This window comes from Caretta caretta, chromosome 4 (assembly GCF_965140235.1).
Source record: "Caretta caretta isolate rCarCar2 chromosome 4, rCarCar1.hap1, whole genome shotgun sequence".
Taxonomy (NCBI): domain Eukaryota; kingdom Metazoa; phylum Chordata; order Testudines; family Cheloniidae; genus Caretta; species Caretta caretta.
In genome coordinates, this window is record NC_134209.1 from 108,432,240 (window position 1) to 108,459,426 (window position 27,187).

The 27,187-nt window shown below is 38.8% G+C and overlaps 1 protein-coding gene across 4 annotated transcripts in view; it reads right to left on the reverse strand.

The window, feature by feature from the left end:
• Positions 1-10,507: 10,507 nt before the first annotated feature.
• The window catches only part of UBE2K (ubiquitin conjugating enzyme E2 K), a 64,371-nt gene continuing 47,691 nt past the window's right edge, over positions 10,508-27,187 (reverse strand). For all 4 annotated transcript variants that reach the window (XM_048848536.2, XM_048848538.2, XM_048848539.2 and 1 more), the window contains 3 exons: positions 21,375-21,474; positions 16,109-16,237; positions 10,508-15,668 (listed from right to left, as the gene is read on the reverse strand). In XM_048848536.2, the coding sequence (XP_048704493.1) occupies positions 15,594-15,668; positions 16,109-16,237; positions 21,375-21,474 (304 nt within the window). In that variant the 3' untranslated portion in view covers positions 10,508-15,593. The remainder of the gene's footprint in view (positions 15,669-16,108; positions 16,238-21,374; positions 21,475-27,187) is intronic.

Consider the following 27,187-nt stretch of genomic DNA (forward strand, 5'->3'; position numbering starts at 1 on the left):
AAGTTGTTTTGAGCCAGTGTCTGTGGTTAAAGTCACAAGTAGTAATTTCCCTTCATACGGTAGTGTTGCTTTAGATTTCAGTGGTGGTTTTCAGGAATCCTAAGGTAAGGCAACTAAGTGTTTACATTTGACTAATGTATGGAGTCTTAGGAAACTGGCTAAACCCCAAGTGTGTGATATCTGCTAATGGGCTGATTCTTTAGGGTTTGTGGGTGGCTAGGAAACATTCCCTCGTTTGTTCCTTTCAATCATCTGGAGCCTTAAAAGTTATCCTTAGTCATGCAGCACAAACAGAACAATTTAAATTTTCATCTTGCAACACTAACTCATTTGAAAATGTGGTGGTCTAGGTGCTTTTTTACCTGGTGGGAAGACTTTATAGTCAGCTACTGGGCTGATCAAGTTATCCTAATAATACAGGAGGTTGTTCCAAATTATCTTTTTTCTCTGAAGATCATGCCGCCATGTCCAATTTCTTTGGTTTGCAGTAGGTCAAAAGCATATTCAGTTCATAGCAACATCATGCAGCACCAGAAGGAGTGTGCTAAGGGAGTGGGAGAGAGGTAGGGCAGCAGCCTTCATGATGGTGAGAAATACACACCTCCTTGCAAGGCAGGGACAGAGATTCTGCTCAGTTTACAGAAACCCATGCTGGGGAAGCATGGCGCTTCCAAAAACAAAAGATGGGAAGTACATAGAGTAGGGCTTGGTTTTCTTTTGTGGTTGTGTAGCCTGGTACTGTGTCACTCAAATCAGATTCCAGAAGGATCTATTAAGGTGAGGGGCTCTCAGACAGGCTATGCAGGGAGCTACACCACTGTCCCCCTGGTTCTGGAACAATTCCTCTCTCCACCTCCTCTCGCACTCTGTATGACCTAATTCTGCAGGTGCACATTATCTCTGGTGCTGCTGTGCCATGACTCTAATTGCAAGGATTCTATCTGGGGAATGGAGTCCCTATCCTCAAAACAATGAACCAGGAATTTGATTTGAATAAGGAAACCAGTATTATCCCTGAAGGTACTCTCTTTGCTTCACTGCACAGCTTCTGACTACTGTCTTCCACAGCTTCTCCTGCCTAGTTTCCTGCTATACATTTAGAAGAACAGTGTGTGTGTCTTTCTGGCTCTTCTGCAAGTTTTAAACTATTCTAACTTGCATTTTATGTCCTTGTGTCTCCCATGTTTCCTTTCCACTTGTTACAAAGTGCTTAATAAAACAAAACACTTTACTCCCTGCCACAAACAGTTACACACACCTGTCCGATGAGCAGTGCTCAGTCTCTTGGTCCTGGGGAGTTAAGTTCTTGGGGATAGCTGCTTTTTCCTTTGTCTTTTTCCTCAGCTTTAGTTTGGCCTCTTGAGTAAGATGGAGGAAGGGGAGGATTCCAACCTTGGGCCTCATTTTACCCCCTCCCTTCTGCTTGAGGAGGGAGTCTGCCCTTTGCTGTAGCTGGACCCTGCATATCTAACAGATTTCAATTTTGGACTTCTCACAAGGGCACTTCAGGGTGAGACATCTTATTCTCGTTTCTATTTCTGCCTCCTCATTCAAGTCAGTCTGGACTTAGTAGCATCTGGAACCTATTCCCTACTTCAAGTCTTCCATGGAAAGGGAGTCCTCCATCTCAGTCACAGGGCCCAACAGCGTAGATTTGGATTTTGCCCATCCATGCATTATGTCAGAGTTGTCTAGTCTGTTGGTTAGGATTACAGTCCTACAGCGTATAGCCTGGTTGAAGACAAGCATGAACAGCAGAGTTTTTAAGTACTTCAGGGAAACTGGTAATTTGTAAGATGACCCAATGGCAAGCCAGTTTGCAAGGCCAAAGACACTTCTAAAATTTGCTACAGTCTTACAAATTATTTTATAATTTCAGTGAATTAGTTTTGCCTTAAGATGAAGATGGTAGCCTGCTGTATCCCCAAAGGAAGGCCAAAGTCTGCAATAATTTCTTTCAGCCTCTCAGAGGAACCTGAGCATTGTAATGGCAAGTACATAATCAAAGTGTTCTCCAAGATGATTGCTGGCTGTCACAGCAGGATGCAGCCAGGTTTTTTTGCTATTCCCATACCTGAGATACTTTTTCCATTGCCATTCCAAAGAGGGCCCATGTGCATTCTTGCTTCTTCAGGCTTGTTCTTATTTTTCTTCTTGTCTGATACAAGAAAGGTATCTCAGTCAATCATCGCCAAGTCTGTGTTTCAGCTCTGCTATTTCTCAAGGAGACAAAGGCACAACTGCAAACAAGCCCAGTGAGAAGGAAATCCAGGAAGAAAAATAAGATGCCGATATGTCTCCATCAGGAGCTCTTTAATAACCTGAAAATCAAAAAAGAATCCTACAAAAAAGTGGAAACTTGGATGCATTGCTAAAGAGTACAAAAGATTAGCCAAGCATATAGGGACAAAGTCAGAAAGGCTAAGGCACAAAATGAGTTACAGCTATCAAGGGCCATAAAAGGCAATAACGAGGTCCTTTAAATACATTGGGAGCAAGAGAAAGATAAAGGAAAGTATAGGTCCACTACTTAATGGGGAAGAGAGCTAATAAATGGATGACATCAAGAAGGCTGAGGTATTCAATGCCTATTTTGCTTCAGCCATCACTAAAAAGGTTAATGGTGACCAGATAGTCAACACAATTAATGTTAACTAGGGCGGTCAAGTGATTAAAAATTAATTGTGATTAATCATGCTGTTAAATAATAATAGAATACCATTTATTTAAATTTTTGGATGTTTTCTACATTTTCAAATATATTGATTTCAATTTCAACACAGAATATGAATATTTACGTGCCAGATGCGCTAAAGATTCATAGGTCTCTTCATGTTTCAGTCTTCATTCCAGAGGACATGTATCCATGCTGATGATGCTGGTTCAAAAAATAATGCATTAATTAAATTTGTGACTGAACTCCTTGGGAGAGAACTGTATGTCTCCTGCTTGGTTTTAGCCGCATTCTGCTATATATTTCATGTGACAGCAGTCTCAGATGATGACCCAGCACACTTTCATTTTAAGAACACTTTCACTGCAATTTTTGACAAAATACAAAGAAGATACCAATGTGAAATGTCTAAAGACGGCTACAGCACTCGCCCTAAGATTTAAGAATCTGAAGTGCCTTCCAAAATCTGAGAGGGACGAGGTGTGGAGCATGCTTTCAGAAGTCTTAAAGAGCAAACTCTGATGCAGAAACTACAGAATCCAAACCACCAAAAAAGAAAATCAATCTTCTGCTGGTGGCATCTGACTCAGATGATGAAAATGAACATGTGTTGGTCCACACTGCTTTGGATAGTTATTGAGCAGAACCAGTCATCAGCATGAACGCATGTTCTCTGGAATGGTGGTTGAAGCATCAAGGGACATCTGAATCCTTAGCACATCTGGTATGTAAATATCTTGCGATGCCGGCTACAACAGTGCCATGCGAATGCCTGTTCTCACTTTCAGGTGACATTGTAAACAAGAAGTAGGCAGTATTATCTTCTGCAAATGTAAACCAACTTGTTTGTCTGAGCGACTGGCTTAATAAGAAATAGACTTTTGGACTTGTAGGCTCAAAAATTTTACATTGTTTCTCTTTTGAATGTAGGGATTTTTTTGTACATAATTCTACATTTGTAAGTTGCACTTATGATAAAGAGATTGCACTACACTACTTGCATGAGGTGAATTGAAAAACACTTATTTTTACAGTGCAAATATTTCTAATAAAATTATATAAAGTGAGCACTGTACACTTTGTATTCTGTGTTGTAATTGAAATTGATATATTTGAAAATGTAGAAAAACATCAAAAAAATTTTCATAAATTTAAATTGGTATTCTATTGTTTAACAGTGCAATTAATCACGATTAATTTTTTTGAGTTAATCGCATGAGTTAACTGCGATTTATTGACAGCCCTAATGTTAACAACAAGGGGGAAGGAATACAAGACAAAATAGGGAAAGAAGAGGTTAAAAGTATTCAGATAAAATGGTTTTATCAAGTTGGCAGGGCCTGATGAAATTTATCTTAGGATACTTACGGGACTAGCTGAAGCAGTCTTGGAACTGATAGTTACCTTCAAGAACTCATGGAAGACTGGAAATGGGCAAACATAGTATCTATCTTTAAAAGCAGGCAGGGAGGGAGAGGGAAAGAGGACTGGGGAATTATAGACCAGTCAGGCTACCTTCAATACCTGGAAAGATACTGGAAGAAATTATTAAACAATCTGTAAGAATCTAAAGGGTAACAGGGTAATAAGTAATAGCCAGCATGGACTTGCAAGAACAAATCATGCCAAACCAACCTAATTTACTTCTTTGACAGGATTACTGGCCAAGTGGATGGGAGGAAGCAGTAACCGTAATATATCTTGATTTTTAGTAAGGCTTTTGACACAGTCCCACAAGCAAATGGAAAATGTGGTCTAGATTTTGTAGTTAAATAATGGATGCAAACTGGTTGAAAGAACGGACTCAAAGAGTAATCAATGGTTTGCTGTCAAACTGGTGTGGATGCATGTAGTGGGCCTGGGTCCAGTACTGTCCTGGGTCCAGTACTATTCAATATTTTCATTAATGTCTTGAATAATGGAGTCAAGAGGTTGCAAGCACTTTGGAGGGGTGGCTAGGTGGTAGTACTGCTAAAAGGATATGGGAGTTATAACAGATCACAAATTGAACATGAATCAACAGAGTGATGCAGCTGCAAAAAAGGCCAGTAGAATTCTGGGGTGTATTAGCAGGAGTGTCACATGTAAGATATGGGAGGTAATTGTCCTCCTTTATTGGGCCCTGGCAATTCTGGAATATTTTGTCTAATTTTGTGCACCACACATGAGGAAAGATGTGAATAAATTGGAGAGTCCAGAGGAAAGCAATAAAAATGATAAAAGGTTTAGAAAACCTGACTTATGAGGAAAGGTTAAAACAAACTGGGCATGTTTAGTCTTGAGAAAATAAGACTTAGGGAGGACTTGATAAGTCTTCAAATATGTTAAGGGCTGTTATAAAGAGGACTGTGATCAGTTGTTCTCCATGTCCACTGAAGGTCTGACAAGAAGTTATGGGCTTAATCTGCAGCAAGGGAGATTTAGGTTAGATACTAGAAAAACTTTCTAACGATAAGGGTAGTTAACTTCTAGAATAGGCTTCTAAGGGAGGTTGTAGCATTCCTATCATTGGAGGTTTTTAAGAATAGATAAGACAAACACCTGTCTGAGATGGTCTAGGTTTACTTTGCCCTGTCTCAGTGCAGTGGTAGAGGTCCTTTCCAGCCCTACATTGTTATGAGTCAAAAGTAAAGAAATAGGACTGGAAACCAATGTCCAAGTAATTATTTGTTCCCTTCTTTTGCAGAGACCTGAACATCAAGCAAAGGATCATAGAATCATAGAATATCAGGGTTGGAGGGGACCCCTGAAGGTCATCTAGTCCAACCCCCTGCTTGAAGCAGGACCAATTCCCAGTTAAATCATCCCAGCCAGGGCTTTGTCAAGCCTGACCTTAAAAACCTCTAAGGAAGGAGATTCTACCACCTCCCTAGGTAACGCATTCCAGTGTTTCACCACCCTCTTAGTGAAAAAGTTTTTCCTAATATCCAATCTAAACCTCCCCCACTGCAACTTGAGACCATTACTCCTCGTTCTGTCATCTGCTACCATTGAGAACAGTCTAGAGCCATCCTCTTTGGAACCCCCTTTCAGGTAGTTGAAAGCAGCTATCAAATCCCCCCTCATTCTTCTCTTCTGCAGGCTAAACAATCCCAGCTCCCTCAGCCTCTCCTCATAAGTCATGTGTTCTAGACCCCTAATCATTTTTGTTGCCCTTCGCTGGACTCTCTCCAATTTCTCCACATCCTTCTTGTAGTGTGGGGCCCAAAACTGGACACAGTACTCCAGATGAGGCCTCACCAATGTCGAATAGAGGGGAACAATCACGTCCCTCGATCTGCTCGCTATGCCCCTACTTATACATCCCAAAATGCCATTGGCCTTCGTGGCAACAAGGGCACACTGCTGACTCATATCCAGCTTCTCGTCCACTGTCACCCCTAGGTCCTTTTCCGCAGAACTGCTGCCTAGCCATTCGGTCTCTAGTCTGTAGCGGTGCATTGGATTCTTCCATCCTAAGTGCAGGACCCTGCACTTATCCTTATTGAACCTCATCAGATTTCTTTTGGCCCAATCCTCCAATTTGTCTAGGTCCTTCTGTATCCTATCCCTCCCCTCCAGCGTATCTACCACTCCTCCCAGTTTAGTATCATCCGCAAATTTGCTGAGAGTGCAATCCACACCATCCTCCAGATCATTTATGAAGATATTGAACAAAACCGGCCCCAGGACCGACCCTTGGGGCACTCCACTTGATACCGGCTGCCAACTAGACATGGAGCCATTGATCACTACCCGTTGAGCCCGACAATCTAGCCAGCTTTCTACCCACCTTACAGTGCATTCATCCAGCCCATACTTCCTTAACTTGCTGACAAGAATACTGTGGGAGACCGTGTCAAAAGCTTTGCTAAAGTCAAGAAACAATACATCCACTGCTTTCCCTTCATCCACAGAACCAGTAATCTCATCATAAAAGGCGATTAGATGCTTCAAGTTGGAACTATCCTTTGTTTCCAAGGACTGAGACACTAGAGGTTGGATTGTTTGGACTCCCAGGTCATGGAGCATTCATCTGTATATTTAGATATTGGACACTGGGTACACTGTACTATGGTATGTATAACTACCATTGGGGCTGTCCTCCTGGAATCAGCCCACATACTGACTCAGGTCTTGCCTCTACTCTGATAAAGGTGTTGCTTTGTTTTTGATGGCAGTGTCCATTTTAGGGGTTAACTCCTGCCTCTCCACCAGGCAGGGGGAGGGGTTGGGTTTAGTCAGGGACAAAGGCGTTGTCCCAAGAATGTAGTCTAGAATCTGGGAACCACCCTACCCACCTCTAGGTGCCCTCACTTAGCAAGAGACAGTAATTTATCTTAATATAGAATTTTTCCAAAAACAGGTACAATAACTTGTAGAGTATAGGAACTTACCTCTGGGAGTTTTGGTTTTGGGTTTTTTTCAAGACAAAGTTGGTTAGTTGATGCCTCCTTGAGTATTATTCTAGCGATGCAATTGGAGTTTCATATTTATTTAACCTGTTGTTTCATTCACTCTCTATTACAGCACAGGAACTGTCTCTGCCTGGATTCAGTTGAGTTCTGAAATTTTCTCTCGCAGATTTGGGAGTTTTCAAAAAGTTAAGTTTGTTTGCTTCGAAGTGTGTAACAAAGACCACCATGACCACAGAAGTTTAGATTAGTGCCCCATTAGCCTACATCAGGTCAAACCACTACCTCCAAAATTGCTAGATGCCATTTTCTGTGGGGCAGGCCAACTTCTGGGCACAGAACACAGAAACTTACTTTGATAGCCCTCCCCCCACCTCCCGTTATCTTTTCAATATGGCATTACCAGTTGGATCCATCATGATCTGTTGATGTTATTTGGCTGATGTGTTCCCAGTGCCAATGTATGGTAAGCCCATCTTGTTTGGCTCATGCCCCATTCACTACCTGGAATTGCTGCTGTTGGGAAGGATGGATGAAGAGGGATGTATCACAATAGAAGATTACTCACTGGTAATGATTGTCTCATAGTCCTCATCCATCCTCCACTTCAGGCTTGTGGCTTGACATTTGTTCTCTTATCTATTATTCTGTATTTGAATGGACAGATCAGTGTTTATATGTTAGTCTTGGTAAACGTTTATTTGCCTCTTTGCTTCTGGTCAGCGAAGCCATACTGCTGGAAGAAGAGAGGACTCTGGCAAATAAAATTATTGGTGAGTAATTTTCCCTTAGTAATCTTTGGGTATATTTGGAAGTGCTTTGATAGAGTAGACACTAATTTTTATAATAGGATGTGATCCTTTTCAAAATTTGACATTTGTTTCCATATGATATTTGGCATTATCCTTTCTATTGTTTGCTATATTCTGTAGTTATCAACAGCTTAACCTCCAGTAGGTGTTTGTAATTTTTTTCTGCATTTCTACTTTATAATGAGCCATCATTTTGCCATGACTATTGTATAGGTAGAAAGTTCGACATTTCTACCTTTTCCAATTTACATTCAAAAGCACTAAGCATAACTTATGGGGATAATATTAGTGTATGATCTCATCTATAAACCTCCATGCCTAGTTTATTTGAACATACTGATGTTCACACAGCACCAGGGTATTGAGACCCTTTCTAGCTAGGACAATGAGGGTGTAGGTGTGGCCTACTTCAGTAAATTAAATACAGTTTTGTTCTTGTAATTCTCATTGGGGATGGACATAACCTTCCTGAGGACCAAAGAGCAGCCACTGTGGAGCAGATCAGCAGCAGAGGCAAATGACCATAGCAGGTTGTTGACCATATTTGCTGTGGATCTGTGTGGAACAACCAGTATATGTATATGGACAGGGATTGTGTCCCTTGCCTCCCTTACCAGAAGCTGGGAATGAGTGACAGGGGACAGATTACTTGATGATTACCTGTTCATCCCCTCTGGGGCATCTGGCATTGGCCACTGTCAGAAGACAGGATACTGGGCTAGATGGACCTTTGGTCTGACCCAGTATGGCCACTCTTATGTACTATAGCATCCATGTGCTCTGACAGAGCCAATTTCCAGTATGGTGCACAATAAAAAAGACAGGCAGAAAGAATATCTTTCTCCCATCTCCAGCAAACTTGGGCCTAAGCACTCACTCAGACTTCAAAGGGCTTCCTTACATAATGCCTGGACCAGTACTTGGTTTGGAAATGATGTCCTAAATGGACATTATCGGTCTACGCGGAAGTGATTTTAAGGTCAGGCTTGACAAAGCCCTGGCTGGGATGATTTAGTTGGGGATTGGTCCTGCTTTGAGCAGGGGGTTGGACTGGATGACCTCCTGAGGTCCCTTCCAACCCTGATATTCTATGATGGGAGAGAGATGCTTTTGCACTATGAGTGGGGCTTGAGATAAGTTCCCAGATCCCATTGCCTTTCTGACATGCTTTTAAACACGTTACACTTGTTCTTCCTCCAACATGGCTGGGATGGGTTCTATTTGCTCCTTCAAGGGGGAAGAAGTTGAATAGTTGTTATGGGTCCCTTTATCCTTCTACCTCTCTATATGACTTATACCATTCCAATGCCATCATCCTCTGTAGTCACAACCAGTAGATGAAAGGTGACTTAATTCAGATCCTTGCATTAGCAGTGACCCTGGAAGTGTGCTTCACAGCACATTTAGCAAGAGCCATGGCTAAATACCAGAAACTCATAAAACATTTACCTCTGTGATTGGATGTGTAACATACGAACATTAAACACTTCACACAAAAGGGAACAAAACTCTTCCCTACCCTCTTATGCCAGCTTTCCTACCCTGTTCACACTAAATACCTGAATTAGACTCCTAGAATATTACTTTACCAATCCAGCACTACAGGAATTCAAGCCCTTGTTGCAGAATCTTGAAAGAATTTACAAGACCAAACCCATTCCATCTCTGCATGTTTATCTTAACCTTTATGACAGAGTTGGTGCTATGCTATAATGAAAACAAAGGAACAGTCAGCGGGACCTACGTGAACAATCAAGAGTTCATAAGTACTAGGTTAGCCTTTGTATACCAGTGATGAAGAACTGACTGAGTGGGAGGGAAAGAGCTCTATTTTATTTTAATGTGACTGGCTGGCTGTTTTATGTAACTGGTAATAGTTTTATTGGAAAGTTAGAGGAATACCACAACCTCTATCAGATCTTTCATACAGCTGAAAGATGAAGCAGCCAGCCATTCATCTCCAACATCCACAGGGAGAGGATGGCCTGTCACATTTTTCCATATAAAGAAATGAATACAGCTTACCCAAACTGAACAATCCACCTATATGATGATGTGTAACTAGAACATGGATTAGTAGTAGTCTATTGAAAAAAGCCTAGAAAAGTTTTTTCGACAAGTTAGCTATATCGTTCCTCCAGAAAGATGTGCCAGTGCTGTTTTTAATGGAATGGTGGCAGGAAAGTCAAAAACTTAGTTACCATAGCTATAGTATTCTAGGGCTTCATCAGGTCCTAGCTGCACTGTACATGCTTTTTTCTGACCTTGGTTTCACCTCATTACACTGATTTATCTTACTTGAACAAGAAATGTGTAAGCCTTTTTTTGACATCAAAGTTACCTTGAACTTCATTCCCCCTTTTTACATGGTGCACTGCCTCCCAGTCCATCTCAGATTGAGGAAGAAGTGTTACCAGAAATCAGATGAAAACTGTTTTCAGGGAAACATGCATTTATTGTTAAGCATTCCCAGTGAAAATCAACATCTTTTAAAATGTGTATTTATTTAAAAAATCATTTGTGTACAAAAGTGTTGTGTAGTTTTTATTCTCAAGACAAAAAACACTGATGCTTCAGTCCAGCCCACTCCCACTCACCCTTTACAGGAAATTAAATGCTCAGTAACAAACCTTCTCCAGTATTCTTTATTAACTTTTAAAAAAAATCAAAATTTGAGATGGAAAAGGTATCTCACAAGTGGGATTCTTCAACAGTTGAAATCAGCATTCCTATGATAGCAGCATCCTTCAGCATGAGCAGTTGTTGCAAATTGTAAAACGGATAATACAGCACTTTCATAGTACATTTCCTCATCTGAGAGTTAGGTATTTCAACTTACGTTTTCAGTGAATGGTTCAGCCTCATAAGCAATTGGCTAGCTATTTTTTATGCTGCCCACAAGCAGGTAACGTCACAGTACAGTGCAAATTATTTGCAACAATTGGTCCATGGGTAACAAATCTGAAAAGTAAAGTTGCTGAGGTTGCCTACAGAGCATTATAGTTGAAATAACCAAATGAGAAGCAACACATACCTTGCATGTCTAATGATGTATCAGCTAATGAAGCTGTAACATTAAAGTGGGAAGGTCATAGTATATGTTTTTACTGAAATATGTTTAATATGGATCAGCAGTCTAACTGAAGACAAATGATAAACACTTTTCTGTCACCAAAGCAACATTTGGAAAATTAGGCTATTAACAGTGAAAACATCTACATGCTCTTCCCAGAAAAGCTTTACTTCATGTTTTACTATTGTGATGTAGTAAAAAGCATGGGAAAATGAACATTTTTAACTGTCCTCTGCTTAGCCAATTGCTGTCACATGTTCTACAAAACAATCCATGATCACATCCACTAAGAGTCTTTGGTTTCTCTACACAAACATTTAGTTCTCAGCAAGCTGGGGTATAAATCTATCATGTACTAACAGTTCCTTACAGTACTTGGAGCTATGCTGCTTTGAAACTGGAGTAGCTCAAAGCACAGTAAGGAACTATTAGTACAGAATAGGTTTATACCCCAGCTTGCTGAGAACTAAATGTGTGTGTAGAGAAGCCCTTCCACTCCAACATCACAATCACCTAATCCCATTTGTCCCCCTTGAACACGTGTTCAAAATATTTTAGCCGTGTAAGTAAGTTTTAGTTAACATTGGCCCTTCCTGGGCTTCTCTCTAACAATAAGCTAGGCTCTGTTTGTTGCTTCCATAGGAAGCAAGCAATGGGCATGCACACAGTTAAGCCGCCCCTGGCTCTGAAAGCTGACCTCTTCATATTAATGACAGCCACCACAGTAAACAAGAGCTTTTACTTGAAATCGTATTTTGTTTTCCATTAAATAAGTGATCTGTACTCTCTCACCTGCCAGGTCTGACTTCCAGCTGTTTTATGAAGGTTAATTTTGCATAGTTTAAGTGTTTCCATTATCCACATCACAGAATGTAGATCTGCTGTTTCAAGATAAGTCTCTTTTTGGCTAATGAATTTCTCCTTTCAGACACCAGATGCAAACATCAGTGTTCCCAATCCTAATTTACTTGAAAGAAAAAAGTTAAATACAATGAAAATCAAGAACAAACTTTAAGTTCAACAAAATTTGTAGTACCTAATTCCATAAATAAATACTGCCTGACTGATTACAGTCAAGGCCCCATGTACTCTGTGGCAAGCTGGACCTAAATTCTGCTATAAGGCCCCTAGTTTAGGCAGTACTCTGAGACTGGAAACTTGTGGCAAATTCAGGTAAATCAGAAAATGGAGCCTTTTACTTAAATGTGGTGTAACATCAGTAGTGTCCTTTTTATATTGTCCGTAAGTTTTAGTTTCCCTATGTGAGTTTCTCATATTGAGAACTTAAAAATTGTGGGGTTTTTGGCAACTAGATGGGGTATAAATGGACCTTTCGGCACCCGTGAGGGAGTTGAAGCTATTGGCAATAGGAAAGGCAACTTTTCTTTGCCTCTGAATAAGGTCAGAAGCTACTTCAAAATTTGTGAGGGGCAAGAAAAGACTGAAATTTCTTGTTCACCAACAACACTATCCGAAAACAACTGATAAACTACATTAACTAGATGTTGGTGCTAAAATGTTCAGCAGTGAAATTTAGCTGACATTTAGGGAGTCACTAAGTTACAGCATTAACACCTATTGAGATAAATGGGGTTGTTCAGACTTCACAGTTATTATTTTAAACTGTCTGCTTGCAGACTAAGGAAGATGACAAGGCATCAATTTACATTTAGAAATTATTTGCAGCCATTATGCCTAGATGTTTTTAAACTAAGTGTAAATGTGCTGCACAAATCTGCAGCAGGAGTAGATTGTATAGCAATTCCACAGTCGTGAATGCACAGGGCCCTGAATATAGAGATGTTCAGTCATAAAAAAACGGAACTACAATTTAGTCTTTACAAAGTTACTATGTTAAAACACCCAAACAGTAAGAGATTCCTAGGGTTCATCCCTGGCTGCAGTTACACTAATCTGGTACAACATAACCTTATATTCAACTCTGCTAGTTACCCAAGAATAGAAAAATGTTCCTTACAAAGGATTCAAATTCATAGGGACCTCACATTATGAATGTCTGCTTAATATTGGGTCACTTCCCTATCCAGCTCAAGACACTTCCTTGCTGCAGCATCCGAGCTGGCACTGAGTCAAGTACCTTAGTTACTAAATCCATGGGAGGAAAGGACACACTGGCATTTGAACAGAACTGTATTAGGAGAACAGTTTGCAATACCACAAAGAAAATGAGGTACTGGGTGAAGGAAATAGCAGGAGAAAATCCATGATGGGGAATTGTTTCAGTGGTAACAGTGATGAAGTAAAGCAATTCCCCACTCTTTTCTTCTCTCTCCACCCTCCCCCCATTCCATCCCATCCCCTCCCTTATATGCTTGGAAAACTTTGCTCTGATTATCATTTGAGATGTGCTCACAGTCCTCTCTAAGAGACTAATCCTGTTACCAAAATGACAGGTCCAGAGGCTATAATTAAGTTTTATGTCCCCCAATGATTTCCAAGTTCCTTTCTTTGATAAATAGCAGTGCAGAACAAGGGAAAGTAGTAGTCAGCCATTTACAATTACCACCAGGGTAAATAACATGTAAATGAAATGATCAAAATGTTCTTATCAAACTATACATAACAGAAAAAGACAGTAACTTGAGATTTTAACACAAATGGCAAAATTGCCATAGTTTTCTACTGTTTCCAGCTATTACCTAACAAACCAGTTGAGCAGTAGCAGCTTTTTAATTGTTAACAAAAATAAATAAATATCAAGGAAAAACAACAAAAAAAAGTCTTGTTTCCTTTGGCATCTCTGAAAATGACTTACACTACTGCAAGAAAATCCAAGAAATATGATCAATGAATAAAACCTTAGAAAGCAGTACAGAAAGACTATAGCAACTGTGTTTAGTATTGCACGGATGGGAGTTAAAAATTTACTGTCTGTGTTCTGCAAGTATTTTTAAAGTATGAACACATTAGATAGATGACTGCAGGGAGTAATCCTGCATTAGTTAGGTCTTTTCCATCTCTATTTTCTAGTTCTGTTCCCCCTACTACTTTGCTCCAGGTGTTTAATAATATTCCCCATTGCTTCCAGTATCATTTACAAACTGGATCTTCTATGAAGTATGACACTGTTACAGCTCATTTTATAGTTCAAGCAAAATGAATGTACATTTCCCCCCACTTATTAGACTATTGCTTAAGAGAAGACAGTCACGGAAAAGAAGCCTTTTATGGTACACTATCATCCACAATCCCCAGTCTCTACTCAGTTTCTATTTTAGCTGAAAGTTTCATGTCTGATGTATTTTCAGAAGTATCCAACTGTATCCATACAGACATGACAACTTTCTTTAGATGGATGTACTACTGTTTGAAGTTGCAAACTAATAATTTTCAAGCTTTTAAACTCAGGATGAAATGTAATTTTAATACGAATAGAAAGACTGACTATTTACAAGCGAAGGTAATTTCAGTTCTCGTTTATCAGAAACATCAATCCAAAAGAAAGTTAAACTGAGAACACACTTCTACTTCTATGTGCATTTGAAGTATGTACAGTAAGAACACCAACACCAGCCTCCATGTATCAACTAGGGAAAAATGCAAACGAGTGAATTTTTAAAGTACCTGGTAAGCAATCCTTAGACTGAAGCTCAAAATAAAGCTAGAAAGCTGTTGCAAAAAACAGCTGATTGCATCACAGCAAGTACTCAAAGAAAAATATTCCATTAGTTTTTTTTAAATTCTCAGTATACGAGAATTGTTCAGTTGTTCTTCCCCCAAATCCAGTGAATTTATACTATCCAAATTTATTGAAGGAGTTCTGACCTCTATATAACAAACAACAAAAAGCAGCTCCACTTTTTTGTGCTATGTCCAGACATACCAAACTTTTATGATTGTGTAGCAAGTATGATGGTTAAACACATTTACTGGTTATTCAAAATATACCATTTAAAGTGGCAACTAAACTACTGTTAATGGCACCCAGACCCACAGATTATGGAAGGGAATCCAGAATGATATTTTAGGTGTGTGTTGTTGGAGAGGGCAAATAAGCAGATTTCCCAGTCACCTGACTAAGAAAGAGGTTCTGAACAGGTCACCATTTTGAACTTTTGATAAATCTTGAAACTGCTTTCAGGAAAAAAGTTAACAAGAACATTCAAGTACTTAAATGGTGCTCTCTTCAGCTACCCTATCTAAAATGTCTAGTAAAGTACAAGCATGCAAATATAGGTCAATCCACAGGCACATAGGATCCATGTTAAAAACAGTAAGATAGATGGATGAGTGACACTAACAATTTTGATGACTTTGACACTCAATGTTATCTGAATAATTAAATCAAAATCCTGAAGCAAATTCCTGCTAGTCTTGGTCACACTGCTAAACACTAAAGTAGGCATGTTCCCCCCCCGCCCCATTGTTTTAGCTGAGCTCAAAGAATTTTTACAATATTTAGTAAGAAAAAATTAAAGTATTTCCCCTTTTAAATTTACACAGACGTTTAATTAGCTTTATTTACAGAGCAGTTTTTCAGTCTCCAATAGTGCTTAGATAGCATCATCAGGCAAGAGTGCCAGTTTTAAAAGAGAATCTATATAGAATCCTAAAAATAACAGATGGTGATGCTCCTCAGAAAGGGCAAGCTGGACTACAGAAGCAGCTCTTTACATGGCTCAGTTACTCAGAAGTAATTCTGTTGCAGTCTCTACATCCCATGATTTTGAAGACAAGGCCACTATTACTGCATTCTGTAAAAACAAAATGAAGGAAGTGAGATTTTTCAGGGTGTGAAGTTGCTCTTCACATAAACCCAGCTGTAGCACTGAAAGTCAGACTGAAAACTTTACACATTTATCAAGATCTATATTTGCTAAATTACCAGTCGTTACAGTCTCAACTGAGAATTTTTAGCATTAAAAGCATAGTAATTTTCATTTTATAATTAAATGAACAGATTTTTCTAAGTACTTTATTAGTACATAAGACATCCTATGTTAAACATCCAGTCGTTGTCACCAAGAAGAAAAACAGTCAGCAAAATAAACTGATCAGATTTATTGAGGGCTATGAAAATAGCAAACCTTTTATTATAATTTGAGCTATAGCTCATATTACATATATAGCTGCCCTGCCCCTAACTTGTAAAAAAAAAAAAAAAAAAAGTACACATATATACACACATACTTACCCTATCAAAGCCCATAGCACAAAGGTTTTCTATTTTTTTGGTGTATTCTGGACTAGAAACTGGTGCTCCAGCATACACATGTGCCCAAAGTCGAGCTGTCTGTTTGAACATTTCTGGGTTTTGTTTGTACTATACAAAAAGAGAAAAAAGTAAATCCATATAACTATTTAGCAAAGTCCAATTAAAAGGCTAGCTGATTTTGGCAAATTCCATTCTGTAATTCCTTCTATATATAGTATCTTCAAATCTTGTAATTAGTCGTAGTTCCAAAATGAAATTTGGAGTTTTTGGTTTGTTGTTGAGGATTCAAACCTACACAAACATTACTCACAAGCATCAGGTAACAATGAGTTTGCATTTATATTCTGATAAGACAGTTTATATATTTTACATGTACAATCAAATTCTGCTCAGTTACTGACATAAAGCCAGAGTAACTACACTGATGTTTGTCCAGATACGCAATATGCATAACCAGTGTAGCTGAGAGCAGAAACTAACTCACTGTGTTGTAATGTTCACTGAATTGCACACACACTATATTTCTTACAGCGTTTCCCCCAATTATTTTTTTTTAAAAAAGTCTTTTTTAGAACCTTCATTACTGAGAAAAGGTCTGCAGTGTCTCAATGAGGGTTGCCATTTTACTACTAGACTTCCTCCTGGGAAGTAGGTATATTGATATCATTGGTGACAAAAAAAAGGAGCTGAGAAACAGATTGTCACATGGAAATGGCTGGAGGCCTGCCACTGTTTTGAAGGTAGGTTTACTTACTAGAAAAATTGTGTGGAAGATGTAAGTGTTTACACTAATACTGCCAAAAAACAAATTCTCATATGTAATAGAACTTTACCTTAAAACAACAATGAAAGTTTCCAGCCTGTGTCAGGCATTCGAAAGCTGAGGTATGCTTCATTTGTCACAAATTACATTTTCAGATCAGCAAGATAGGAGCGCCCTGTTTTAGTAATCCTTATATTTAATAACAGTTTTTAAAATTGGAAATTTACATACTTTTAAAGCAAGTTTCTCATTTTTACCATATAAATTATAAAATAAATCAACTGGAATATAAATATCGTATTTACATTTCAGTGTATAGTATATGGAGCAGTATAAACAAGTCATTGTATGAAATTTTAGTGTGTACTGATTCGCTCATGCTGAAAAACAAGACAAATATCTAGATGAGTTGATGTACCCTCTGGAAAACCTCTGAGTACCCCCTGGTTGAGAACCACTGGCCTAGGAGACCAGTCATGGACGAGAACCCCATTGTGGTAGGCACTATACACCACCTCCATTGCCCCCAAAAAGTGTGTCCCTGTCCCAAAGACCTTACAATCTGTGTCATTTGTATAATCTCAAAATGAATTATACATTACAATAATTTAAGAAGCAATGCTCCTTAAAAAATGCAATGGTAACAGATGAAGATGACTATATTAAGGTTGGGGGAAGTCCCCTAAACTGGAAGCAATCCACTTCATGAAGTGGCCAATAAATAGCACTGTATTGTCATTACAACTGAAGGAAAGTTTAAACAAACCAAATATTCACAAAAAAGGTTTGGTCTTTTAAAAAATAAATACTTAAACTATTAATAGCATCCTAAAGTTTTTGCCTGTTTTTTCTCTGAGACCCAAAAATAAATCCATGAAGGTTTCTTTTCAGCTATATTTTCAAATACATATTTCAGAACACTATTAGTTCATTTGTTTGCTTTCTAGGCTTCATTTTGAGAAGAGGAAAAGTTTAAAATTGTTTAATAGAGAATGTTCGCATAACAACCTTATTCAAGTCTAGGTTTTAGTGCTTCAAGAACATGCACAAGAGTCTGTAGTTACTGGTAAATATCTGGCTCTTGATTGAATAGCCAAGAAATTTAGAAGAAAAAATTTGCATCTGCATCTACATCTAGATCCTTTGATTGCTGTACTATACTTAAAAGAGCCGCAAAGTTCTAAAACTAGACTTGGTTGTGCACATTTCTTGGCTTTAAATCCCATCATCTGCAGGAGGCGTAGCTGGAACCCTATGTCTATTACATGGAAATGTGGTAATTCAACACGTGTAAATAAATTCATGAATTTAAAATGTTTATAAGAAAACATGCAGTGTAGTTATAGCCACATCACTCCCACGATATTAGAAAGACAAGATGGGTAAGGTAATATCTTTTATTGGACTAAATTCTGTTGGTGAGAGAGACCAAGTCACACAGAACTCTCCTTCAGGTACTCCCAATGTATAGCTAACTGCAAGACTGAACAGATTGTTTAGCATGGGTAAAAAGAAAAGGAGTACTTGTGGCACCTTAGAGACTAACAAATTTATTGGAGCATAAGCTTTCGTGAGCTACAGCTCACTTCATCAGATGCATTCCGATGTAGCTCACAAAAGCTTATGCTCCAATAAATTTGTTAGTTTCTAAGGTGCCACAAGTACTCCTTTTCTTTTTGCGAATACAGACTAACACGGCTGCTACTCTGAAACCTAGCGTGGGTAGTCAAGCACATTCTCAGGGACCATTCAAGATAGAGTGACCCATTAACACCTGATACAGTCCTCATCCTCAAAGGAAACCTGCACAACACTTTCAAAAGACGAGCCTGGGAGCTTAAATTCATAACTCTGCTAGAGACTAGAAATCCTGAACTGAACAGACACACTGAATTTATGGCTTATTATAACAAGCTGTAACCCACTAACTCCTTCTTTTTGTCATATGATGGCAGGGATGTTAACAGGCTGTCGCCTTGAATGGTCCCTTAGAATATGTGCTAACTGCTTATGCTAAACAATCTGTTCCACCTTGTATTTTAGCTGTGACACTGGAAGTACCTTTTCCAGACCAGAAGAGGAGCTCTGTGTGGCTCGAAAGCTTGCATCTTTTACCAACAGAATCTGGTCCCATAGAAGATATTACCTAACCACCTAGTCTCTGTGAAAATGACATTCCAACAAGCATGTGAGGGATTATCCTTGTGAATGTTTAATCTGTAAATATATAAAATATATTTTATATAAGTATATTTGTATTTATTTTGTATAACAAATTATATTTAAATTAGTTTCTTTGCTAACTTTTATTCTTTATACTAACACATTAGTGACAGTTGCATGTAAAAACATCAACTGTTATAATTAAGAGCTAAATCCTTATACCTTTGCAAAACCCAGTAAAATTACCTTTCTGCAGATCTTTGCAGGTAGTGGGGGCATCAAAATCCTCCCTACAACAGCAGAGCCACAGAATCACTGGGCATGCCCCCACCAGCCCACCATAAAACCCTGGTGTGAAGTAGCACATAGCACTGCTCCTCAGCACTCAGTGGTTTAGCCCAACAGAAGAACTTTACAAAAAGGTTTTTCATTTCTGAAGATAAAACCTCTTCACCCTCAATATTGCTAGAAGATTGTTTGACTGCTCTTATAAATCCCACTGTCAGTATGTAGGGAGGGAAATAATATTTCAGTTGTCATTGCTGGAGCAATAGTTTTTATTTTAACCAAAAATGAAACCCCCACCAATGTGAGAGCAAGGATGAATGTACATTTAGCAAGGAAACTGGTGCAGACATGCTTTGTACAAAATATATGGTAGCCCTGCTTGTCTTTGCAACAATTCAGGCATGAACACAGCAACTCAGGCTCTGAGAGAACTGCTTGGGTGCATTCATTCACACAGCAAGCATTACAACATCATTATATCAGTGCTTTCTAGGACGTCTGCACCTGCTACTGAGAGCAGGAACTTTGGTGTAGTTTCTCAAACAGCTTCTCCCAGGTAGCGAAGCATTGATCTCAATTTGGTCTGTCTGCTTTTTTCTGAAAGTCAGTTTGGCATAATAGGGAGCTACTGTAAAATCTTTCAAAAGCCTGCTAGCTTAGAGTGACAATCAGATAGGGGGACCTGACTAGAGCTGGGCAAAATGTAGTGGCATTACAATGTTTTGCCAAAACTGACTTGGTAAAAAAAGTTCTGAAAATGTTCAGTTTTGGTATTTTCAATTGTTTGCTTCACATTTTGTAAATTGTATTTTAAAAGTAAAAGAAATGCTTCAAACTAAATAAACTATTTTGTTCAATCCGCAACAATTTCTTTGACTTTTCTGATTTTTTTGGACTTTCCAATGAACCAAAATGCCCATTATTTGCTCAGCTGTCATCCTGGCACCCTTACTGCCTGTCCAGAATTTCACAGGTATGACTCCACACTTTTAACCATACTCTATAGCAGGGGTTCTCAAACTTCATTGCACTGTGACCGCCTTCTGACAACAAAAGTTACTACACAACCCCAGGAGGGGGAGGCCAAAGCCTGAGCCCACCACCTGTGGCAAGGGGCCAAAGCTGAAGCCCAAGGGCTTCAGCCACAGGCAGGGGGCCTATAACCTGAGCTTTTTGGCCCCAGGCGGTGGGGCTCAGGCTTCGGCCCTGGGCCCAGCAAGTCTTAAGCCAGCCCTGGTGACCCCATTAAAACAGGGTCCCGACCCACAGTTTGAGATCCCCTGCTCTATAGGATGTTCACATGTAAGTTAGATGTACAAGTTTACTAGATACTGGAAGCACTCAGCTTTTTTCCTTTGCCACTGTGAAGTACGACCTTCACCTTTTACCCTCTGACTTACAGAAGCAATGTTTGGGTCTTTGTTCAACAAAAGTTAACAAAATGTTCACTTGTGGATTGATTGTATCTAGTTTTCAACACATTTTTAAATGGCCACACATGAGTTCTAGTAAAATACATTACACTAAGGCTATTTTCAAACTAACACTACTTTCTGTCTCTGTATACTGGGCCAGACAGTTTTACAAGACAACTACAATTCTATTAATATCAATTAGGTTATTAACTAAAACAGTTAATTTTAGAGTCTGCAAACATCAAATACATAGGATGCTTCCTTCATAACTCTTTAGATTATTTAAGATGAAATTTTTTTAATTCAATGTAACTTTTCATTATGCTGTTTACTCTTTGCATTTCTCTCAGACTAAATAAGGAGAAAAACAAAAGTGAAATTTGATTTTATAATAACCAGGATCACTTCCAGGTTCTCAATGCTGCACTGTCGGGGTTGCAAAAAATAGCAAAGGAGCAGGGTTTTTTTAAACAGTTTGTCATTTGGCCTTAAAATCTATAAAAGCTATTATCTCCAAAAACTAAATTTGGTATGAAATATTAATAGACAAGGTCCCTTTAAGAGGAAGATAATTAATAAAAGGTTTTTGTTTTACGTAGTTCACTGAACATCTTACCTGATTTGCCACTACTGCATCTTGTGGATCGTCTGGTTCTGCAGCTGCCAACAGTGCTTGCAATGATAACAACACTGTCCTTAGAGTCATTGCTGCTGCCCTAAAATTGAAGTTTGAAAATGGCTTTACTGAAATCTGGGTCTTTTTTTACTTATGTTCGATGTGCTCTACTAATACCATACAAAGGGAACAAAAATACTGGGAACCACAAGCATGAGTAACTTGGAAGTGCAGCAATTTATAATGGGATACCATTCATATTCTTTTTAGAGTTCTTAATGTGTATTTTAACACTCTCCCTCTTCTTAATAATACTTTCTTAGAAATCAGGAACTAACATTTCCCAGTTTAGTAGTTTGTCCTTTTTCATTTTGCAAAAGATTACGTTTGCTTCTGATTAAATAAAAGCCAACTAAAGTCTGCCTCCTTTTCTTCTTTGCCATCAGCATCACCAGTGTCTAATGTCAGCATCGCTCTGCGAATTAGATTGGTTACTCAATGTGTGTTCCCTCCGCTGGCTTTCGGTCTGTAGCAAAATGGCCAAATGATGTACAAACTTACAAAAGCAGAGGCTTATTTGTTTTTAACTTTTTAGTAACAACAGTCCAAATTTTAGTGGCCATTTAATTTATAAAAAAATATTTTCCCCAATTTTAATCAATTAATTTTGTAAATATATTTTAAACTTAGCTCTAAAGTTCATATTATCTGAAGAGCACTAGCATAACTTTTCTTCATGTTAGGCTGAGGGCACTGCCACAATTTTAACAAAAATGTAAAACATTAGGATAGAAAAAATACTCCTTAAGTCACCAGGCAGATTTGGGCCTTGATCCTGCAATAAGATCCAGGCCAAGAGGCTTGCAACTGCAAAGAGCCCTACAGAGGTCAATGGTGATCTAGAAATGCTGATATTTGACCACAGAAATCTCACTGCAGGATGAGGGCCTTACTCAACTCAAATTCAATGTGCACTTAGAGTCAGAGGCTGCAGGAATTTATGTTGAATCCCAGACAAAACACTGAGTTAAAATTATAAATAACTATAGTCAAATCACTCAAATCTCATTTTAAAATTTTAATAAAAAACCAGAAGTTTGAAAAATCTGGAAATTTATATTTAAGATTTCACAGTTAAGCTTTACTCTGAGCCAGTGCCCATCCCTTGATTTACCTAGAGATTCAGGTATATAAGATGTATATGCGACAGATGTCATCTTGGTCAACATACTGGATATTAAACCAGGTACCCAAAGAGCTAAAAGCATGAGTTTTCACAGATTCAGCTGAAAAGTCAGGCTGTATCGCTGGGGGCTGTAGTCAACTCTTACTGTGGATCACGCTAGGGAGAGAGGTGGACAATGCCCAGTACAGTACACATACAACTATTTTACATTTAGGTACTTTCAGAGATGGTACACAGAAATGAGTCTCTTACAACACAATGTTTGAGGCATGTATGGTTATGAAGGAGGAATGTGTTGTGAAATATGAGAGGCACATTATTCTTTGCAGTTGGAACACAGACAGCCCAACTTTTAGTTAACAGTGGATCTGACAAAGTTGTTTCTGGAGGGCATACAGAGAATGAAAGGAAATGCTGTAATTCCAGTTGTCAAAGTACGGGTGGAGAAGAGTTTGGGTTGATGGCACAGATCTGATGAGTTGGAAGGAGTTTACAGATCTATATTTCCGGTAGAAAAGTTCACAATGTGTTGTCCATAATGGTAAAGAACTGTGGCATGACAATGTGGCTGGATGCAAAGAGACTGTTGGTGGACAGACAAAATATAGGTGCCAATGCAATGTCAGAATTAAGGTTGTTTGTGGAACCTTAACTATGTATTTCCAGGTATTTGTAACTTCCTTGAAGATTTTGCCTGGGAATTTCTTTAACATTATAGATAATCCTCCCTCCAGTTCCTTGAGGAACTGTGGTATTTTTTTCTCCATCAAAATGCAAATGATTACATCCCAAGTGGCATATCTTGTCTCCTGCTTGGTAGTATTACACCCTAGTTTTTCACAGCTACATCTGCCACCTTCTCAAAGTCCCTCAAGCTGACTTTGCAGACTTTATTAACTCTGCAGAGGCTCTAAGCTTTGAAAGATTAGCTACAGACTTTAAACTCCTACAAAAGTAGTCATACAGCCTTCCTGCTTCCACAAAAGTGAAAGTTCTCATTTTTCAAACGCTCACTTTTCTCAAATATTTAGGCAGATATTTCCAAAAATTTCAGATTGTTTCACTTCCAGCAAAATGCCATATTTGATGTTACAGGTAGATTTTTTTTTTACTTATTATTCTAAAGTAAATTGGAGATTGACTGGCAAGATTAAAAAATAAACAGGCTTATAATGAATATTTAGTTACTAAAGCAGCTCTTTAACCTTGCTATGAAATCTTAACTATGCAGAAAGTTTAATCAAATCATAATACAAAGCATCTGAATTTTTTTTCTTCAAACCATGATGGCACAAAACTGAGTACAGTAACTCACTTAAAAGTCGTCCCAGTTAACATTGTTTTGTTGTTACGTCGCTGATCAGTTAGGGAACATGCTCGTTTAAAGTTGCGCAATGCTCCCTTATAATGTTGTTTGGCAGCTACCTGCTTTGTCCACTGCTTGCAGGATTCTCTGGAAGAGTAGCCCCTCCTTGTGGGGATTAGAACCAGGGGGGCCAGCAGCTTCTCCCCCATCCCCGATCAGATCCCCTACATTCCCTGTAAGGTATGTGGCTCAGCAGCTGCCCAGCAGCAGTTCAGCTGTCCCTCCACCGACCTGCCGCTCCTGCCCTGCCCTCTGCCTTGGAGCTGCTCCCGTGAGCTTCCTGCTTGCTGGGGGAGGGGGGTGCTGATATCAGGATGTCCCCCTGCCCGTATCCCCTGGTTTCCCCTCTCCACAAAGCGGAGAAGGGGGACAGGACTCAGGGACAGAAAGGAGGGAACTTGCTGGAAGCTATTGCTTCCTGTCTGAATTGGCTGATCTGCTTAAAAGGGCAACGTACTTGAACTGGGGTCAACGCACTTAACGGGATATGGTAGGTCTCTGTCTGTCTCTGTCTCATGTACGCACCCCTCAGCACTTTGGAAAGTCAGCACCTGCGCAGCTGTGCATGTGCCGTCAGGAGGAGGGAGTGGTGCACTCCTGCTGGATAGCATGGGCTCATCTTCATGTTCAGTTTTTGCAGGAAAGTGTTTGCAGCTACTGCCCTGCATCTATTGTGTTTCCTCCCTCCTGCCTCAGTCCATGCTGCCTTGTAGAGCGTGAGGAGACATTAACAGCAGCGTATTAAGGGCTCAGCCAATTGCTAGTTCATCATTTAGCAGCAAGGCATTCCCTAGGAAATATTCCACCCTCTTACTCCACAACCTCAACCAAGCTTCACAATCATTCATTGCCATGTACAATATTAAACTGTTTGTTTAAAATTGTTTAAAACATATACTGTTTATGTATATAATGTCTTTTGTCTGGTGAAAAAAATTTCCCTGGAACCTAGTCCCGCCCCACCTCCCCATTTACATTAATTCTTATGGGAAAACTGGTTTTGCCTAACATCGTTTCACATGAAGTCACATTTTTCAGGAACATAACTACAACTTTAAGCGAGGAGTTACTGTACCTAGGCATTGAAAACACTTCTATACTTCAGTGTGTTGTGAGGGGAAAACAGCATATGCACATTGTGCAGCAAAAGTCTATAAAATCATAATGTAGCTGTTAATCCTACCAAGAGTAGATTTTGGATAGAATTGATCTAGACTATGGTTTGATGACAAACGTAAAATTCACTACAGTATAAGTTTCTATTTACTATAATGCTTTTTCTATTCAAATGGATATTTGACGAGCATGCTGAATCTTCGCCTGCAGCTCTAAATAGGAAAATAGTTTTTCAATTTGTAAAACACTTAGATGTCACTGAACTCTAATCCTTTTTGTCTTTGTGTACTTAAATGATCATCATCACAGTTTTTGCACTTAAACAGATTTATGCAAGGAATTTTAGAAGCTGCGACCAGCTTTGTATATACTATAAAATCTAACTAAAGCTCTATTTCTCAGCCAAACAGCATTTTTACTACATTGTTTCCATTTAGTATAATTTTATTTATTCAAGAGGGACTTTACAAAAGATCTACCACCAGTAATTGGTTTCATGGTTACTTTTTCTGAACTAAATAAAAGTTATTCTGCACTGCCCTTTATGGAAGTCTTCTCAAACTAATGGAGAAGGAAATTAATGGTGTGTCACTGCAAATATTTAAACTGGGAATGCAGGTCAGGAGACCTGGGTTTTCAGCACAGCTATGCCACTGATAAGTCTCTTCATATATCTGAGCCTCAATTCTTAACTTCTATCTCATAGGAATAAAGATGATACATATATACCTCACAAGGGTATTGGGAGGCATAATTTGGTTTGTAAAGCAGAAAGAGATCCTTGGACAAAAGGTGGTATATATAGTATAGTGTGTGAGCTGAAGTAGAGTTCAGAAACTCCTAATTGCAGCCTCTGCAAAACGCACACCATGCTGTCTGTGATGTTAGGGACTGTCAGTCCCATGAAACGCTTGGTCAAGTCTGTCAGATGTTTGATGAACTTCTCATAAAGTGTGTTGGGACTTGATGGACTTCTGACATTCCAATTTCTAAGGTGAGCAATGCCACAGATAAACACCTCATCCAATCAAATATAGTCCTAGGCGCTAGCTCTCAAATGACTCTTGAATTTTACAAATCTGAAGTTTATAGGCAAACTGATTCAGCTACACATTCGAAAAAATTAACTGGTTTAAAATGTGATTTCAGCTATTTTCAAAGTCCCATCTCTCAGCCGTGCCTCTCCACAATAAAAACATTGGAAAATAAGGAATGGTTACAAAAAACTGGTCATATTTAATACAAACACTTTACACTAACGTAACATCTTCCACTCTCAGGGTATCAACATGCTTTATGAATACTGATATAGCCTCAACACCTGCAAGATAAATTTTTCATCTCTATGCTTTAGTTTCCATATCTATGAAATAAAGCTAAATAACCTCCAAACAAGAAGTTTGTGGGACAGCTTAAAATAGAATTCTTGCTTCCTAATTCCCTTAATTACAAGGCACTTTTTCGTCCTCTTAGCCATCTAAAGAAAAGAGGGAAAAGATATGGCTGCTCACGAATATATAGATGGAGATTAGAAAAAGTCAGCATCAGCTGCTCTCATTAGCAAAGAGGAGCAGAACAAGTAGCTATGGGTATAAATTATAAAAGGGAAAGCTTAAGTTGGTGGTTAGAAACAACTTTAAGAAGAATGGTGAGATAATGAAGTTAGCTGCAAAATGTGATTGTGAAGTCGCCATCATGGGAGATATTCAAGTCTGAACACCTATTAGGAATTATTTGAGAATAATACCGTTGCTTCTGCCATGATGCTAAGGGACAGACCATACAGCCCACCGAAAAGCTCTTCCAACCTAAACATTAGGATGCTCAGTATCTTATTTATAAAGGCTAATGGTAGATATAAAGTCCACATCAAACAACATGACTGAAAACTCAACAACATTAGACTGCCCAAGAAAGCTTACCACAAAGACCATTACTGCACACTTGTATATTCCCACTAGAATATTCCCGTTGTGAAACAACCATTACAAATATCTGCAGATATCTAACTTCTAACATTTAGATATCTAAATATCTAACAGATGTTCCAGGTATTCATATAAAGTTGAGTCTTTAATGCCAGTTAAGGAGCAATATCAGATAAATTAATTTTTCTTTAAGCCTAAAGTTTCTCATAGTAGTAAA